This window comes from Borostomias antarcticus (assembly GCF_949987555.1).
Source record: "Borostomias antarcticus genome assembly, chromosome: 1".
Taxonomy (NCBI): Eukaryota; Metazoa; Chordata; class Actinopteri; order Stomiiformes; family Stomiidae; genus Borostomias; species Borostomias antarcticus.
This window is the reverse complement of record NC_140234.1, coordinates 28,256,627-28,274,151: the sequence shown is the minus strand read 5'-3', so window position 1 is coordinate 28,274,151 and position 17,525 is coordinate 28,256,627. Positions and strand designations below refer to the sequence as shown.

At 44.7% G+C, this 17,525-nt stretch overlaps 1 protein-coding gene across 1 annotated transcript in view; it reads left to right on the top strand.

Moving 5' to 3' along the window:
• Positions 1-12,582, top strand: part of LOC311316482 (LHFPL tetraspan subfamily member 6 protein) — a gene marked incomplete at both ends in the record, with an annotated part of 37,279 nt that extends 24,697 nt beyond the window's left edge. The window contains 2 exons of the mRNA XM_084447344.1: positions 10,933-11,031; positions 12,464-12,582. Coding sequence (XP_084303470.1) covers positions 10,933-11,031; positions 12,464-12,582 — 218 coding nt within the window. The remainder of the gene's footprint in view (positions 1-10,932; positions 11,032-12,463) is intronic.
• Between the last annotated feature and the right edge of the window lie 4,943 nt (positions 12,583-17,525).

Below are 17,525 nucleotides of genomic sequence, written 5' to 3'. Positions count from 1 at the left end.
GCCTGAAACCTGATTAGGTCCACATGCTTTTTTAGAAAGGTATTTGAGTTGTAAAGATGTAATTTTGGAGCACTATTGTCTGTGGAGCAGTTAAAAGACCCCGGACTGAAGCTCCTTCCTGTGTTGCTGGATCCCTGCCGTGGGCCTGGCTTATTAGAAACACGTTTTAACATGTATTCACCATTGTTCTCCCTTAATTCCATTGTATGTTGAATCAATGTCTGGAAGATGACAAGTCATAGTGAAACCTTGATATAGAAAAAAGAAGAAACCGCCCACTCAGGTCTAGATGCAAAGGTTAGATGCAAAGGTTTAGGTGTAGTAGGTTGAGTCTTTTACTCAAGGTTCCCTGGGTTTACACTGACATTGGCAAATCTTCTTTTTCTTTTAATGCCCCTCACTCCTGGAATGCCCTCCAACACTTTTTAAAACTGGACTCAATGCCATCATTTTTAAAGTTCAAGTCCATGATTATGCACCATTGTACATCTGTCTGTAACTGTTTTCGTATATCTTAACATTTTTACTATTTTTTTTACTATTTTTAGTTACTGTTTCTATATACCTTCCTGTGTGTCTGTCCTTATGTTGTTGCTGTTGTTGTTTATGTATTGTTCGCTCGTCGTCACTGTAAATGAGGGCAACCTCAGTGCCTCTCGAGCATAAATAAAGGTTTAAATTAGTGGACGTTGCGGCCATAGCCTTTGTCACAGTCTTGACATGTTTCTATATCAGTGCATTTCCCGCTAGCAGCACCTCTCTGAATATTCCCAGTGTGCGTTGTCTTCTCTCTGCATAGTGTCACCTTGTCATCGTTGGCAGATAACTGTACTGACTGGTGAAAAGTGATGACATCGTATACTACACACAGCGATATTAACAGTTGAAATCTGGTCTGTACAGTATCTACCCGCTTGCCCCAGGACATCATTACAGAGGAATGCATAAAACAAAGGCATTGAATAGTCCCATCTGTCCAAAAACAACATTAGTCAAGTTTTCCTCAGTTCAAAATAAACCACCTAGAGACTTGGAAAGCCCTTGGGGGGCTGAGCGTTGTTCAGAACATTTGAAAAACATCTCGATGTAAACCGCTGTCTCTGTTGCACAGAGAAGACAGTGACATCATGCTGTCTACATCCTAGAGACTTGGAAAGCCCTTGGGGGGCTGAGCGTTGTTCAGAACATTTGAAAAACATCTCGATGTAAACCGCTGTCTCTGTTGCACAGAGAAGACAGTGACATCATGCTGTCTACATCAGATCTGGTCTCTCCCACGGCTACCTATGGACTGGCATTTAACCAGGAATCATGGCAAATGCTGGAATTACAAGTACTGTTATGGTTTGAATGGAAAAGTATTTTGAGGAGAGTTAAGGTGAACAACTTGCCACTTTAGCATGCTCCTTAATGTGGGTTTATTCACTGGACAGAAAGGCATTGTGCTTTGAGCTACAGGTGTTCACTTTTATTTGACAAGCTACATAATGCATGTATCTGACACCTATTCTCTTCCCAGAGTGTTCATAAGCATCAACAATAATAGCCTCTCCTTCAAGAAAGACAAGAACAGCTTCTGTTCAACATGAATTTCACACCGCCCTTGTTGCATTAGTACAATAAGCCTGCATTCTGACCAAGACCACTTCATAGGCAGCTCTGCTACTGTAGATGCCCCAAGGAAGTAACGCTAGCCTGCTTTGAGTCAAGAGAGAGATGGTGAGTGGTTGGGCTCTAGACAGAAGCGGAGCAGGACTTTGTTGTGGTGTCAGGGGAGACTGGGGTTTCTCCTCTGTCCCTGAAGCCATACGTTGTGTTGTTTTTGTTGTTGTTGTTGTTAGAGAAGGTTTCTCCACAGGTCTCAGCGCTGTCAGGGAGGCTTCTGATGCCTAACAGAGGGAAATTAAAGATTCATGACATCTTCTGCATGCATATTAAAGGAGTAGTAAAGGGAAAATGCATGTTTAGCACTGTTTTAAGGTTACTTATGATCATATACGATGGTTCAGATCAAAATGTTGACAACACTTTTGAGAAAGTCTGATAATTGCTCTACCACCGTTTAGGTCATACAATGGATGTGGGTGGGCACCTTGAAAAATCATTCAAAAAACATGTTAAACTCTCAATTTCAAAGACAAGAAACTCTAATTAAAAAACAAAACAAACACAAAAAACAACTCTTCTCTTTCTCAGTCCCTCTCTCTCTCTCTCTCTCTCTCTCTCTTCAGTCCTACTCTCCTCTCCCTGATCTCTCTCTCTGGTCTCTCCTCTCTGTTTTATCCAACCCTCATTACTCTCTATTGAGACTCCAGGGTCATGGGAAATATGCAGACCCTCCGCATGACACGCCTCACAAAATGCCTGCTTGCCCTTTCAACTTTTTTTATAAATGATTTAATTATTTACTTTATACTGCATGGGTTGAAGACAAGGCAGGGAATGACTATAGGACGAGCAGTGTCAAGAGAAATACTGCTTTCTCCAACAGTAGTGAGAATACCAACCAATATCTGGTCATCTATAATGAGATCCTTCCATTGATCACTTCTCCCAGAGCACTAAGGGGCTTATTCGTGAGGTCACAACATGGCTGCTTTTCTCACACTTGCATTGCATGAACTCATTTGTGGCTGGCTTCTTCATGCCTTGGATTCTAGCAGCAGTGTAGCACAGGAAAGCCTGGAAAGTGGGACATTTTGGGGAAGGGCGAAAAAGAATCTCACAGACCCAGTCCTACATTCTTGCCTCGTTTTTTTTTTTCTTTGTAAAGTTTTCCTGTTCCCTTTTGACTTCTCATCTTATCTTACCCAGACAAGGGAGGGGGAGGAATGTCTAATTTCCCAGCATCAATGGCTGAACCAGAGCTGAGTCCGTGAGGACGTGGCTGGGGTCAAAGAACGGTGTAGGTTTCTTAGTGGAGGCAGTGAGCACACAGTGAAGTCTTTTTCACTCTGGTGTGAAAAGTCCCTCCATACATACCACACTTCCTGAAAATGTCCTATTTGGAAATGACGTTTTTGAGATATCTATACCTTGGCGTACAGTGGAAAGCAAATCCATGATTTAAAAACGTAAGCAGCTTCATCCTTTTTCATGGTCCTCTACCTATTCGTCCCTTCACAACCGATTGAACATGTTTATGGTCTAATGAACCTGAGCGCCATTCTCCTCCTTTAATTGACGTGCTCATTAATGACCAGTGCCTGGTAAACTGTGGCTGATGAATGAAGTGCTTGGCTGGATGAAACCAGCTATTGACAGGAGGCCCGGAGCAAATGTGCCGAAAGCAGATCAATACAACAAAAGCGTCCGGTTAGGACACGGGCCAGTGGAGAGAGGGGTCGGGGCAGAGAGAGGGTGACCAGGCCTGACACGCGGACGTGGGACAAACTGAGCCTGTGTCACAGGATAGAGGCCAAGCCTTCCGTGGGAACAGACTGGCAGTACACTGGTCAATTCAGTACAAAAGACTTTGGCCCCTAATACCCCACCAGTCCTCTTGATACCCCACCAGTTCTCTTAATACCCCACCACCCGTCTAATACCGCAGCAGTCCTCTTAATACCCCACCACCCCTCTAATACCCCACCAGTCCTCTTAATACCCCACCACCCCTATAATACCCCACCAGTCCTCTTAATACCCCACCACCCCTCTAATACCCCACCAGTCCTCTTAATACCCCATTAGTCATCTTAATACCCCACCAGTCCTCTTAATACCCCACTGGTCCTCTAATACCCCACCAGTCCTCTAGTACCCCACTGGTCCTCTTAATACCCCAACAGTCCTCTTAATACCCCACCAGTCCTTCGTGGAGGCAGTTCAGGTGCTGGCGGTGGCCCGCAATCGCAGGTTGTACCAGACTGCTGCAACCACTAGATCATCTGTCTGAAGTTAGCCTGTATGCTAACACACCCAGACAAACTAACATTCACGTGTTACATGCTACTCCTTAATGCGAGGGCTGCCAGTGCCTCTCCACCCCTCCACCCCTCCACTTCTCCACCCCTCCATCCCTCCATTCCTCCAGGGCCCTCCCCCTCTTTGAAGGATCCCAGATCCCCAGCATGCTCCCAGGAGATGCACTGCAGTATTCTTCATCAGTGAGCCCATTGCTGAGTAAGCTCCCTGCAGAAGCTCGGGTGATCCTGTCAGAAAAGCAGGTCATTATATAAACAGCAGACAGCCGGGCAGCAAAGTCCGTTGTTTGAATCTAAACTGGATCATGATTGATTCAGATTCAGATTCAGAGTTTATTCGTCACATACATAATACAACGTAGTGAAATGTAACAGTCGGCTCCATAGTCGATATACACACACAACAAATCTAACACAACAACAGACAAAAGCAATTTATTTATTTAGCGCATGCAATAACAGACAGAAACAATATACATTCATGATGTCAGAGGGTTATTTCAATTGATCAAGGCAGATGAGGTTCAGAGACAGCTCTGATTCAGATCCTACCGTGGGGCCCCTCGAAACCTTTCTCTGCCTCTAGAAAAGCTTTAAAAGTGAATCGTGGGATGGGTTAAATGGGATTATGGGTGAGGTCAGGGGGCACGGTGGGTGTATAATCGCCATCGGGATTCTGGGGAGGTTGAGGAGTGGAGAGCGTGGTTTGGTCTTTCCCTCGATCCCACAGTGAGAGTGAAGGGAAGCCGGATGAAACATTTTCCTTAATGTCTCTACATGTAACACAGCGTTTCCTCTCGCCAAGCACACTCAGGAGACATGTTCCACTCTCTATGTCCAAATCACACAGCCATCAGACTGCTTCTAAATCTTACGGCGGAGGGGGTAATATGGCCGCCGGTGTGTTTGCAGTACGAACAGCCTGTCCAGTGATGACAGCCCACTGTCCTGCTTCCTCGCTTGGCTCATTCCCTCCCTACACCGTGAGAGGGAATGTCTCACATTGAACTGACTCCTAACACGACCCTTTCACATCCCTGACCCCCCCCCCCCCTCCCTAGCTGAGCCCCAGGCTTTCTCCACACCGCCCTTTGAATGATAACCTTGAATGGTATTGTGTGAGGCGCAGAGGAGGGCAGAGCAGTGAAGCACTATTGAGCCAGAGCAGGGAGGGTTGACAAAAGGCATCAGCACTCCCAGACAGAGAAAGGCTGGGTTATGAAAGGCATTCAGGGGAAAGGGATAGAAGCAAGTTTGAACAACAGTGTAGCAAAAATGCTATCATTTCTTTGTCTTTAACTTTCTTTTAAAGCATCGATACACAATTTAGTATCCAAAGCTTGTAGCACATGCAATGAGCAGGGATATTATCATGACGTTATGTTGGGTGGTTATGGACCACAGTCACAATGCTAGACTGATACTCACAGAACGTTATACGGTGCTGCTGTGTTCATGAGGAAGATCTGTCTAGACTGTCAAATGTTCCATTACAGACAGTCCAGAGGTACTTATCCTGATGATGAATAAATCAATGAAAATAAATACTCCATGTTTAAGTGAACTGTCTGGCTCCTAACTGCTCATGGATTCCTCTCTCTCTCTCCCTCCCTCCCTCCCTCTCTATCTCTCTCTACCCCCCCAGCCCTCCCCCTCCCCTCTCGCTTACAGAGTCTCTCTCTCACAGAGAGAGAGAAAGAGAGAGAGAGAGAGAGAGAGAGAGAGAGAGAGGGAGAGAGAAAGGGTCTCTCTCTCAGTCTCCCTCTCTATCTCTCTCTCCCAGTCATTTTTTGTTCAAATCAATTCAATGGCTTTATTGGCATGAAAGTTCTGAGAACAATTTTGCCAAATCATCAAAGTAAAATAATGTTTGGACAATAAACATAAACAGCAATATAAGCAATAAAACATTATTAAACTAGAAAGGGCTCAGAGAGCACAGGGCTCTGCCCATTAATGCATTTTGTTGGTGTAATTGAGTTGAAATGGTTAAACTCACTCCTCAGTATAAATATAGCACATTTGCACAATTGAGAGTAACCTTTTTGGTAATGTAACTGATAGTGGTGTTTATGAGGTGGTCATGTATGAACACAACTGAACATTCTTGTGTACTTGTGTATTTTTTTCAATCGGCCGTTATAGACAATAACAGAAGACATGAGTTAGAAAACTATATACAGCAATTAAGTCCAGTGTTCCCCATTCGTCTGGGGGGTAAAAAGGACAGACACTAGCCCAGTGTCCATGCCTCTGGGAGGGGTAGAGGGGCACTAGCCCAGTGTCCATGTCTCTGGGAGGGGTAGAAGGGCACTAGCCCAGTGTCCATGCCTCTGGGAGGGGTAGAGGATCATTAGCCCAGTGTCCATGCCTCTGGGAGGGGTAGAGGGGCACTAGCCCAGTGTCCATGTCTCTGGGATGGGTTCTAAGTTGGCTTATGATACATCCTTCCATTGAGTTTCGTGAAAATCGCTCTGGTAGTTTTTGTATAATCCTGCTATGTGACGGATAATACTGTTTTTTGTGTGCTTCAACACTCAAATGAAAAAGAACACATAATTAGTTAAACCTGACACTCAAGAGGCAAAACCTCAGCCCAGATGTGCAGGTATCTTATGATTTATATGTAGGCTAATACCATGGGATCCAGGGTTAGAAAATGTAACTTTTCCTAATACAGTGTTTATCTGATTTGTTTTTCATGAACTCGGGTCGACGCATTGCTAGACTGATACATTACCTCTTGGCCGCCGGCTGTATGGTAAACACAGCAGGAGAAGTAGACATAAAGGGAAGGAAGCCGGTCCAAGTATGGCAAATGTTGTTTTCTTTTAATTCGTGTATCCGCCCAGTGATTCTGATCCGCACCAAAATTGCTATATAAATGAAGGTTATTAAATACGAATATAACTGACAAATTCACCCGCAATCCACCCGAAATTAATCACAATGTTGATTTTATTGGCCCACCCACCCACGGATGCGGATATATCCGCAATATTCGCATCTCTAGTGTGTGTGTCTATCTCTCTATATCTTCCTCTCCTCTTTTCTCTCTCTATACAGTATGTATGTTTCTTTCTCAAATATAAATATAATATATTTATTTACCTCCCCCACGTCCTTTACAACAGAGGGCTGTCAAGCATCCTTCAGCCAGTTACCATGGCAACTGCATCTGAAGCGAGACTTCGACAGGGTACTCTATAAAGCCTACCCTTTATCAGCTGGGCTTGTTGACCCGAAACGGCCTGATAAACAGCAACAACAACCCTCCACACCCAACCAACTAACCCACCCAACCAACACTCAAAACTCATCTCTTCAAGAAGTACTACAACAATCCTCCCTCCTGAGCACTTATTGTATTTTAGATTGCTATTCTTGTACTTTGCCTTCAGCACTAGATTATGCTCTTAGTCACTTGTTTTAGAAAGAAGACGCACTTGTGAGTTCTGGCAAGAAGTAGTACATCGGCTTTTCCTACGTTATATGCAATTATTGTTAGTCGCTTTGGATAAAAGTGTCTGCTAAATGACTGTAATGTAATGTAACCAACCAGACATGTCGCCCAACAGGCTGGTATGCTGTAACCCAGGAACAGACTGCTAATCTGTGTGACTGATGGGCCTCTCGATGAGGTTGATCACAACTGTCCCAGTGTAAAATGTGTAAAAAGTAAGCTACTGACTGACACTCAGCTTGGTTAAAAACCAAAGGTTGTGGAGCAGTGCATCATAATAGTCTTTTTTAATGACAGCGTTAAGTAGATGAATATCATCTCAGCATCTAAAACATTACTTATGCTAATAGTTTTGATTGTGCTGTTTTTCCACTTTAGAAGTTGCTGCGTTTGAATAGGTGGAGGGTTAGGGGTTGAGCTGCTGAGATCACAGCCTCAGGGCTGTCAGGAGAGGGAGGACGCGTGGGTGTCGGCCATGCTAGGAGCACCCCTGCCTGTAACAGAGCACACCCCTCCCTCTGGCTGCATGGCGCATGGTGCATAGGATGTGCAGCGACCGCTTCCGTTCCGGGTAATCTTTTCCCACCTCCCTGGCCCCTCCCACCTCCCTGGCCACTCCCACCCCATGCTGCTTCTCTGTATCCACCACCACCACCATGTAGAGTGTGGAGGATGGGATTTGATGGAATTAAGCACCCTGGGAAAAAAACAAAAAAACATGAAAGAAATGAAAGGAGCAGAAAGCAAGATGCATACAATGTTCATCCATTATCTTCCCCACCATATTTAGTTCATTTGTACAAAAGTCTGTTTGGTGTTATGCAATATGTAGAATGGCTTCATTGAATCAGGGCCATACCTGTGCGTTGACTTTGGCCATATGTAGCATGCAAGGCTACTTTTTTCCTCTGTCAGTGCTGTTGAGAGTGGTGAAGGTTCTCTTAGCCCCAGTGTTGAGTGTGATAAATGTTCTCTTAGCCCCAGTGTTGAGAGTGATGAAGGTTCTCTTAGCCCCAGTGTTGAGAGTGATGAAGGTTCTCTTAGCCCCAGTGTTGAGAGTGATGAAGGTTCTCTTAGCCCCAGTGTTGAGAGTGATGAAGGTTCTCTTAGTCTGTGTTGAGAGTGATGAAGGTTCTCTTAGCCCCAGTGTTGAGAGTGATGAAGGTTCTCTTAGCCCCAGTGTTGAGAGTGATGAAGGTTCTCTTAGCCCCAGTGTTGAGAGTGATGAAGGTTCTCCTACCCCCAGTGTTGAGAGTGATAAAGGTTCTCTTACCCCCAGTGTTGAGAGTAATGAAGGTTCTCTTAGCCCCAGTGTTGAGAGTGATGAAGGTTCTCTTAGCCCCAGTGTTGAGAGTGATGAAGGTTATTTTGGTTACGTCACAGCATTCCCTTGTGTTATGGCAGTATTTTCCTGCCTGGTTTTGGCAGTTTAAAGCTATTTTCAGTGTTCTCTGACATCATCTGACCTTATGTGGAAACTATGCGCCCAAATGGTTGTTGCTTTTCCATTACACCTTTCCTGGAACCGGGAAGCTACTTCTTACAGTTCTCTTTTCAATGAATAATCCATTATGATCCATAAGGATCCATCCATACTTATTTTAGTAAAATGTCAAAGTCCTAGTTTAGTTTCTTAAACAAGATCACTTGGGAAGACATCATCCCTCCTAGTCTAGCTTTTGTTTCACCCTCTGTGCTGCAAGGAAACTTGTGAAGATTAAAAGCTGCAGGATCTCTCTGCGATACCCAACACTTAAAAGAGAATTATTATTTTTTGTTTTAATATTCATCATGAATACATTATGTATCCTGGCCTAGCTATCTCTGGTGATGCTACTGTAGGAGAGAGGAAAGAAAGGACTGTTCTATCCTTTCTGATCCTGCGCAGTAATGAGACTGAACCGGGTGGAACCCCACATCCCTCCCTCACCTCCCCTCCCCCACACCTCTCCCTCCCCCTCACCTCCCCTCCCCCACACCTCTCCCTCCCCCTCACCTCCCCTCCCCCACACCTCTCTCCCTCTGTCTCATCTGCCCCCCACCTCCCTCCCGCACCTCCCTGTGAGTCGCGAGTGTAGCCTACAGACGGAGAATAGCCAGTCTGCGCGCTGTGCGCATGCGTGCTGGAGCAAGTGGGGAAGCTATATTTTGTTTCTAAAGATGTTTCTAAAGATCATATTACAGAGGCATGTGAAAACCACAACAAGCCTATGCTCTATGTAAGCACAACTAGCGATTCACAAAAACAGATTGATGAAAACAACCGTTTCGCGGCAGAAAATAGATTTTTTAGAAGCTGCATTCTCAGTGCCCCGTCCGCCGCCATTACATGGATATACTTGGCTCGCGCTGGATTTTAAATTTCTTCTATAGGCCTCCGAATTACACCAAAGTTATCTTGGTGAGTCAAACGTCTTATAATATGCCGTAAATAAGGTCCAGGTTGTCAAAAACGAACATTATCCTTTAAGTTTAGGATTAAGTTAAGGTTAGGTTTAGGGTTAGGTTTAAGGTTAAGGTTAGGCTTAGGTATAGGGTTGGGGTGGGGTAAGGCTTATGTTTAGGGTTAGCGTTAGGGTTTGACCGGTCTCTGCATTCATGGGAACTAGCCTTCTACACAGGCCGTAGATATACTTGAATGATCCGCCTAGTGGGTAATTTGTCTAGCTGTATCCTGTAGCTGTGCCCTTCCAGCCACAGGCCCCAGATCCCTCCACATCAAATGGCAGTGAATTACACTGAATCGATGTTGCACTGGAGGTGCCTGAAGATGCTCAGTGTGAAGGCTGATGGAGACGGTCTGGTAAATGCAGGATTACAGTGCTGGGAACCCCACTACACACCTCTGGAAAAACAGCTTTGTTGGACACTTACCTGGATTCAGTGTATTATTATATCCATAACCCATTAGTCAATGTCGGTCTCCCTCTCTCCAGCTCTCTCTCTAGCTGTGTTAGCATGTGGATAAGTCCTTTTTTCCAGACTAGGTGTCATAAGACAGTGTTGGTGGGGGGGGGGGGGGGGGGGGGTACTTTGGGGGGGAGCCACTTACCAGGAGAGGGTTAGGTTGAGATGGTTATGTAACGGTATAGGGATGAATCGGTTTATTGGTGGTCTGATAATAATAATAATATAACTTTATTTGTATAGCACATTTCATATAAAAAAAAGCAGCTCAAAGTGCTCTACAACAGAGAATGTACATGCACGGAGTGCTTCCCATAAAAATAAACTTAAAATAAACAAAAAGCAGGAAAATAAGATGGAAGATAAAACACAATAAAGATAAAAATAAGACATCTAGTAAAATACAGTGTAAAAAAGACACGCCCACCCTGATAGCTGAGTATCTTAAGATACTAGAACTACGGTCGCAGGGGTGTAATCAAAGTGGGCGACCTCGCCCCTGAAACCTATCACCTCGCCCCTGAAACCTGACACTGCGCCCCTGAAACCTGACGCTGCGCCCCTGAAACCTGAAATGTTGGTTCTATACTGAGTGATACACCGTGTGATCAACCACCCCCTCATCTGTGTTGTCAGGACTGCTGATTGGGTCCGGCTGCGCCCTCTATCCCCTGGGCTGGGACAGTGAGGAGGTCCGACAGACTTGCAACAACAGCTCGGATCAGTTTGAACTGGGTAAGTTAGACGTCACACGCTCTCAACCAAAACACATAACCCGTTCCATGTCTTCATCATGTTCACACCTGGTTGCAATCTCAAAACCAACTTGTGTCAGTCAGTTGTGTAATTGCATTGTGTTGTATGCACAATGTGTCAATATAGTTGAAGGTGGCTTTTGAGTAGAAGGTCATTTTATTTTAAGTTTGTTTCAGACGCTCTCTGCAGATGGTCAGATGCCGTAAACTATCACTAAGCTGTACTCAACATATTGGGGTAAAAATGATTATAGCCCTTTCCGACCTGTGAATCACACTGAGAATAATAACCAATAAGGTTGCCTGATTTCTTAAGACCACGCCTCTGATGTCCTACAAACAAAGCTTGTCCCGCGTTGTGTTCATAGATTAGACATTAGTTTGAGGAAAATAGTTCTTAAACCATCTTAAAATGGAGGAACATGGTTCTTAAAACATACAAACCATCCTGAAGACTGCTGTTCCTTAATGTTATAAGAAAACAAGCTGTACGATACTCCACACTCCCCTCCACACATCAGTTTACAGCAGCGCCAACACAAACAGCCACGAAGCTAGTAGCGCTAGCTAGGTGCTTGATGTAGGCTACAGTAGCTAATTAGCCCATAGCTAGTAGTTAACAGATCATTCTCTCAGGCTTATTTTCTAAGAATAGATGCTACTAACTTACTCACCCTGCTTTACATATGCAGTTAGACTCCACCATTTTGTCCTGATGAATTTCAATCTGGAGTTTGTGAGGAGACCTTCTGCACCGAGCATCAACTCGTATGTTGTCACCTGCTCCATCTGAAACCCAAATCTCATGGATATATCCTTGTGTAAAATAGTTCAGGCCTTTCTGTAGAACTCTCTTAGATAAAGTAGTGGCATTTGGCAAATAACTTATATTTATGTATCATCAGGTATGTGCTGTTCAATGGACATTTAATTAGCTTGCTCCAAAGCTTGTGGGGCATAGCAACAGTAACTAGGGGGGCGGAACTTACCTCCTCAATAGGAAAGGTCTATTGCTTTTGCCTCTTAAAGCCCTAATGATTGTCACAGCAGTGTTCAAATCTCTTTGGGTTAGGATGTGGAAGAGAGAGGCTTGTATGTGAGAATTCTGTTCCCTGCTGAGTACATTCGTCACTCACTTGTTAGTTGTGTCTGTCAGACATGCGGTCTGTTTTCAGAAGAGTCTAAACAATGTGTTGTGCGTGTGTTTCTGCAAGGCTGAGCCAATCTCACACAGGGGAGGGAAAGCTCTTAAACACAAATGTCAGACAGATCAGAGGAAATTAATGATGAACACATGATCTTGCAGAACTGTGTTCTGCATCTGCAGCCATGGCCACGTGACCATCCTGTGAGATGTTCTAACAGTAACTCTGGTTCCTGTGTGTGTGTCTGTGTGTGTGTTGGTTCTCCAGGTTCGTGCCAGGTGGGATGGGCGTACTACTGCACCGGAGCTGGCGCCGCGACTGCCATGTTGCTTTGCACCTGGCTGGCCTGCTTCTCTGGGAAGAAGCAGAAGCAGTACCCCTACTGACCAGCCCGGGCTGGGCCTAGGGGGGTGGAGGAGGAGCAGGGAGGACCAGGAGGAGGAGCAGCAGCAGTACCCCTACTGACAAGCCCGGGCTGGGCCTAGGGGGGTGGAGGAGGAGCAGGGAGGTCCAGGAGGAGAAGCAGCAGCAGGAGGAGGAGTACCTGGTCTTGACTACACAGCAAAGGGAGGAAGCTGTGTCTGTGAGTGGATTGACACCAGTAGAGCACAGGACAGAACACAGCACAGCAAAGGCACCTGGCAGTGCTCTGCTCACCACCAGCCTCTTCATCTGACCACCGCAAAGACTCTCCAATGCACTACACAACCATCGTTTCACCAATATGATATCTCTGCAGTTGTTCTTAAGTGGGAAAATATATGGACCAATCCTATTTGTATAATTGTCATGTACAGTAATTGGCCAGGTTTCCTGAAACCTTCTTAGCGCTAAGAAGCTCTTTGAGTCTTCTTAAGGCTCCCGTTTGCTTGTTTCGGGAGAAGACTCAAAGAGCTTCTTAGCGCTAACAAGGTTTCGGGAAACGCGGCCATTGTCTTGTTAGAGTAGTGCTTTCCTTCTTCCATGAATTTGGTTGTTGTTGTAGTGATAGGGTGCCCTTCGACAAAGAGACACGTGATATAGCTTCATTGTTATTGTTAAGTGTGTCTGTTTTCTGGTCATGGCTCATCCCTGCCTTAAGAAGCGTCCGAAAATGCAGTAACCTCATCATGTCCAGTGACCCAACACAGGCCCTTTCAAATCCCAGAAGCCTCATCGTAGTTTATTTTAAACATATACTATTTGCTTTATGTATGATAATGTATATTTGATCATATTAGCAAACATTCTGTATACACATTTCAAATGTTTTTTCTTTGTTATTTCTCTGTGTAAATAAATGTTTATCTTGGTATTGCTTTCAATTCATCATTCGTACCGTAGAGTTATGTCATAGAGCAGAGGAAGGTCAGTAGTGATCAGAGATGGTCAGTAGTGAACAGAGAAGGCCAGTAGTGATCAGGGAAGGTCAGTAGTGAATAAGGAATGTCAGTAGTGACCAGGGAAGGTCAGTAGTGAACAGAGAAGGTCAGTAGTGATCAGGAAAGGTCAGTAGTGAACAGAGAAGGTCAGTAGTGACCAGAAAAGGTCAGTAGTGAACAGAGAAGGTCAGTAGTGATCAGGAAAGGTCAGTAGTGAATAGGGAAGGTCAGTAGTGAATAGGGAATGTCAGTAGTGATCAGGAAAGGTCAGTAGTGAACAGAGAAGGTCAGTAGTGATCAGGAAAGGTCAGTAGTGAACAGAGAAGGTCAGTAGTGATCAGGAAAGGTCAGTAGTGAATAGGGAAGGTCAATAGTGATCAGGTCGCTCTGCCCCTGGCCACTAGGAGCTGTGCTGGAGAATAAGTAGAGGGTTTCACACATGTGATGACAAGATGGGAGAGACAAATGAGATGTGTATGCAACATCCACGCAGCACTAAAAATAGTTGGGATAGCATTAAAATGTAAAGGCTCTATACGATACACTGTATACTGTATAGTATAGGGTCTTTAAATGTTTATGCTATCCCAACTATTTTTAGTGCTGCGTTGATGTTGCATATACTTCTCATTTGTCTCTCCCATCTTGTCATCACATGTATGAGTTTGAACAGGACCAGGTTTACCATGTTAGCAGGTATACCGTGCAGCAGCTGTGGATGTGCTCATTAGTGAAGAACAGTCTCCCACCCCTCAAAACAAAGCAACTCCTTATGATCGTACCTCCCACCTCCCTCTCTTGGGAAATCCCTCTCTCTCCCGCTCTCTTTTTCCCTCTCTCCCTCTTTCTCTCTCTTTCTCTCTCCCCCTCTCCCTCTCTTTCTCCCTCCCACTGTCTCTCAGCCTCTCTCTCTTTCTCCTTTGTACTTTCCTCCCTCTGATCTTCTGTGTCGATTGATGTCCCCAGCGATTGTTAAAGAGCATCAGACAGATGCCTCGTCAGCCCGCCTGACACATTGGGGTTAAGAAGAAGAGGCTGACATGGATATTCAATACTGCGAGAACTCCAATAGGCAGAGGTCCTATAGGCAGGGCTTCAATACTGCGAGAACTCCAATAGGCAGAGGTCCTATAGGCAGGGCTTCAATACGGTGAGAGGTCCTATAGGCAGAGGTCCTATAGGCAGGGCTTCAATACGGTGAGAGGTCCTATAGGCAGAGGTCCTATAGGCAGGGCTTCAATACTGTGAGAGGTCCTATAGGCAGGGCTTCAATACTGTGAGAGGTCCTATAGGCAGAGGTCCTATAGGCAGGGCTTCAATACTGTGAGAGGTCCTATAGGCAGGGCTTCAATACTGTGAGGTCCAATAGGCAGAGGTCCTATAGGCAGGGCTTCAATACTGTGAGAGGTCCTATAGGCAGAGGTCCTATAGGCAGGGCTTCAATACTGTGAAAGGTCCTATAGGCAGGGCCTCAATACTGTGAGAGGTCCTATAGGCAGAGGTCATATAGGCAGGGCTTCAATACTGTGAGAGGTCCTATAGGCAGGGCTTCAATACTGTGAGAGGTCCTATAGGCAGAGGTCCTATAGGCAGGGCTTCAATACTGTGAGAGGTCCTATAGGCAGGGCTTCAATACTGTGAGAGGTCCAATAGGCAGAGGTCCTATAGGCAGGGCTTCAATACTGTGAGAGGTCCTATAGGCAGAGGTCCTATAGGCAGGGCTTCAATACTGTGAGAGGTCCTATAGGCAGAGGTCCTATAGGCAGGGCTTCAATACTGTGAGAGGTCCTATAGGCAGAGGTCCTATAGGCAGGGCTTCAATACTGTGAGAGGTCCAATAGGCAGTGGTCCTATAGGCAGGGCTTCAATACTGTGAGAGGTCCTATAGGCAGGGCTTCAATACGGTGAGAGGTCCTATAGGCAGGGCTACAATACGGTGAGAGGTCCTATAGGCAGAGGTCCTATAGGCAGGGCTTCAATACTGTGAGAGGTCCTATAGGCAGAGGTCCTATAGGCAGGGCTACAATACGATGCTCATCATCTCACAGTGCTAGTATACCTGGTTCAGCCATGCTGGACAGAGTCAGAACAAGTTTTTTCTAGTTCAAATGTTCAGGTTAAGATTGGCCTTGAAGTGGCTGTTCTAGTTACTTACATGATGATGATGATGATGATGATAATTGATGGTGATGATTAATAAATAATATTAAGTATTGTTATTTATTTCTTCACTTCTTCTTCTTCTTCTTCCTATTATTATTATTATTATTATCATTGTGGCTGCTGCGCCGGGCATTTTGCAGAGGAAGATGAAGAAGGAGGAAGAAGAGGAAGAGGAGACCAATGACAAATACATGAAGGTCTCTGCCCGGACCCTAATTATTTAATCAATCAATCAATCAATCAATCAAAGCTTTATTTGTATAACGATTTCATACCCAGAGGCCACACAATGCGCTTTACAGAGAACAAGGGAGGTGGGCATACGACCCACCCCTACATATTCCAGAGGGAAGCAAAAAAACAGTATCACCCAGGGGCCAGATAAGTGAGCTGTAAAAATTCTTCCCTAATTATTTAAAACATTTTAAATTAAAAATTTCTTTCAAATCATGTGTCTGAAATCCACACAGTACAATGCATGATTAGGCATTAGCATGTTTGTTCTGCATCACCCGGGGATTGAACTTACAACCAGACACCAAGAGAAGGTCATGTTCTTGTTGAGTTACCTGCCAAGTGAGAAGCTGGCAGGTTGGCCTTTACTTGGCCTTCTAATAAAACGTCTTGGGTTCTACAAAAAAAGTCCTCAAACAAACTTAAATCAAACATGAGGCATGTGATGAAGAGCCGTGACCGTGTCGATCGACCGCAGGGGCCTCGGAGTGAGGTAGCAGAGTCTATCTATCTATCTATCTATCTATCTATCTATCTATCTATCTATCTATCTATCTATCTATCTATCTATCTATCTATCTATCTATCTATATATATATATATATATATATGGTAGTCCTAGGATCAGCCATTTTGGGTGGGGTAATAGTGACGTCTCTGATTGGTGGAGCTCGCTGTTACCATGGAATGATAGGTCGCTGTTGCACTATAGGATTGTGGGTAGTGTATTTCTTGTTTTTACAGCAATAGTTTGAGGGGACAGAATGAGGACATAATTCAAAAAAAATCTTTTTTTGAGATAAAATTCTACACCTACATCTACCATGTCATGACAATGTTGTCATTTTTCATACTGTTTGCAGTAGGCCTTACACATTTTGAAGGTGCAAGAGTAGCAAAGTATAAATACAGTACAATAAATAGGTGCTTAAGAGGAAGGATCCAGCAAGCACTTCTTGAAGAGTTGGGGTTTGAGACTGTAGCAAAAGATGGGCAGCAACTCAGCATCAGTAGGCAGTTCATTCCACCACTGTGGGGCCAGGGCAGAAAAGTGCAGTGACCGTGTCGATCGACAGCAGGGGCCCCGGAGTGATGGGGCAGCCAATTGCCCCGAAGTAGCAGAGCGTAGTGGTCGGGGGGGAGGGGGGTTGTAGGGTTTGACCATGGCCTGGAAGAAGAATATTGTCAATACAAGAGGGGCCGGGGGCTGAGTAAGCTGCCAGACCCCAAATAATTAAAATGAGCCTCTCGCTGCACTAGTTACATTAAAATACATGATGAATAGCATATCAAGGGAAACTGAGACTGTTTTGATTTGATCGTATACATTTTCATCCTGCCTCTGAATAAAAGCATCGTCTTATCATCTCCAAATGAAAATCTAAGAAAAAATGTATCAGAGAAAATCTGTCAGGGGAAAACCCAATTAATCTGTATAAAAATATGCACCAAACATGAATAAAAAAAAGCAAATTAAGCAGTGAACTTACCCACATCTCCCTCTTCTCTATGCCCCAGGGAAAGAGAGACTCTCTGAGGTTGGCTAATGTTTGATGGAATCAAATGTATTT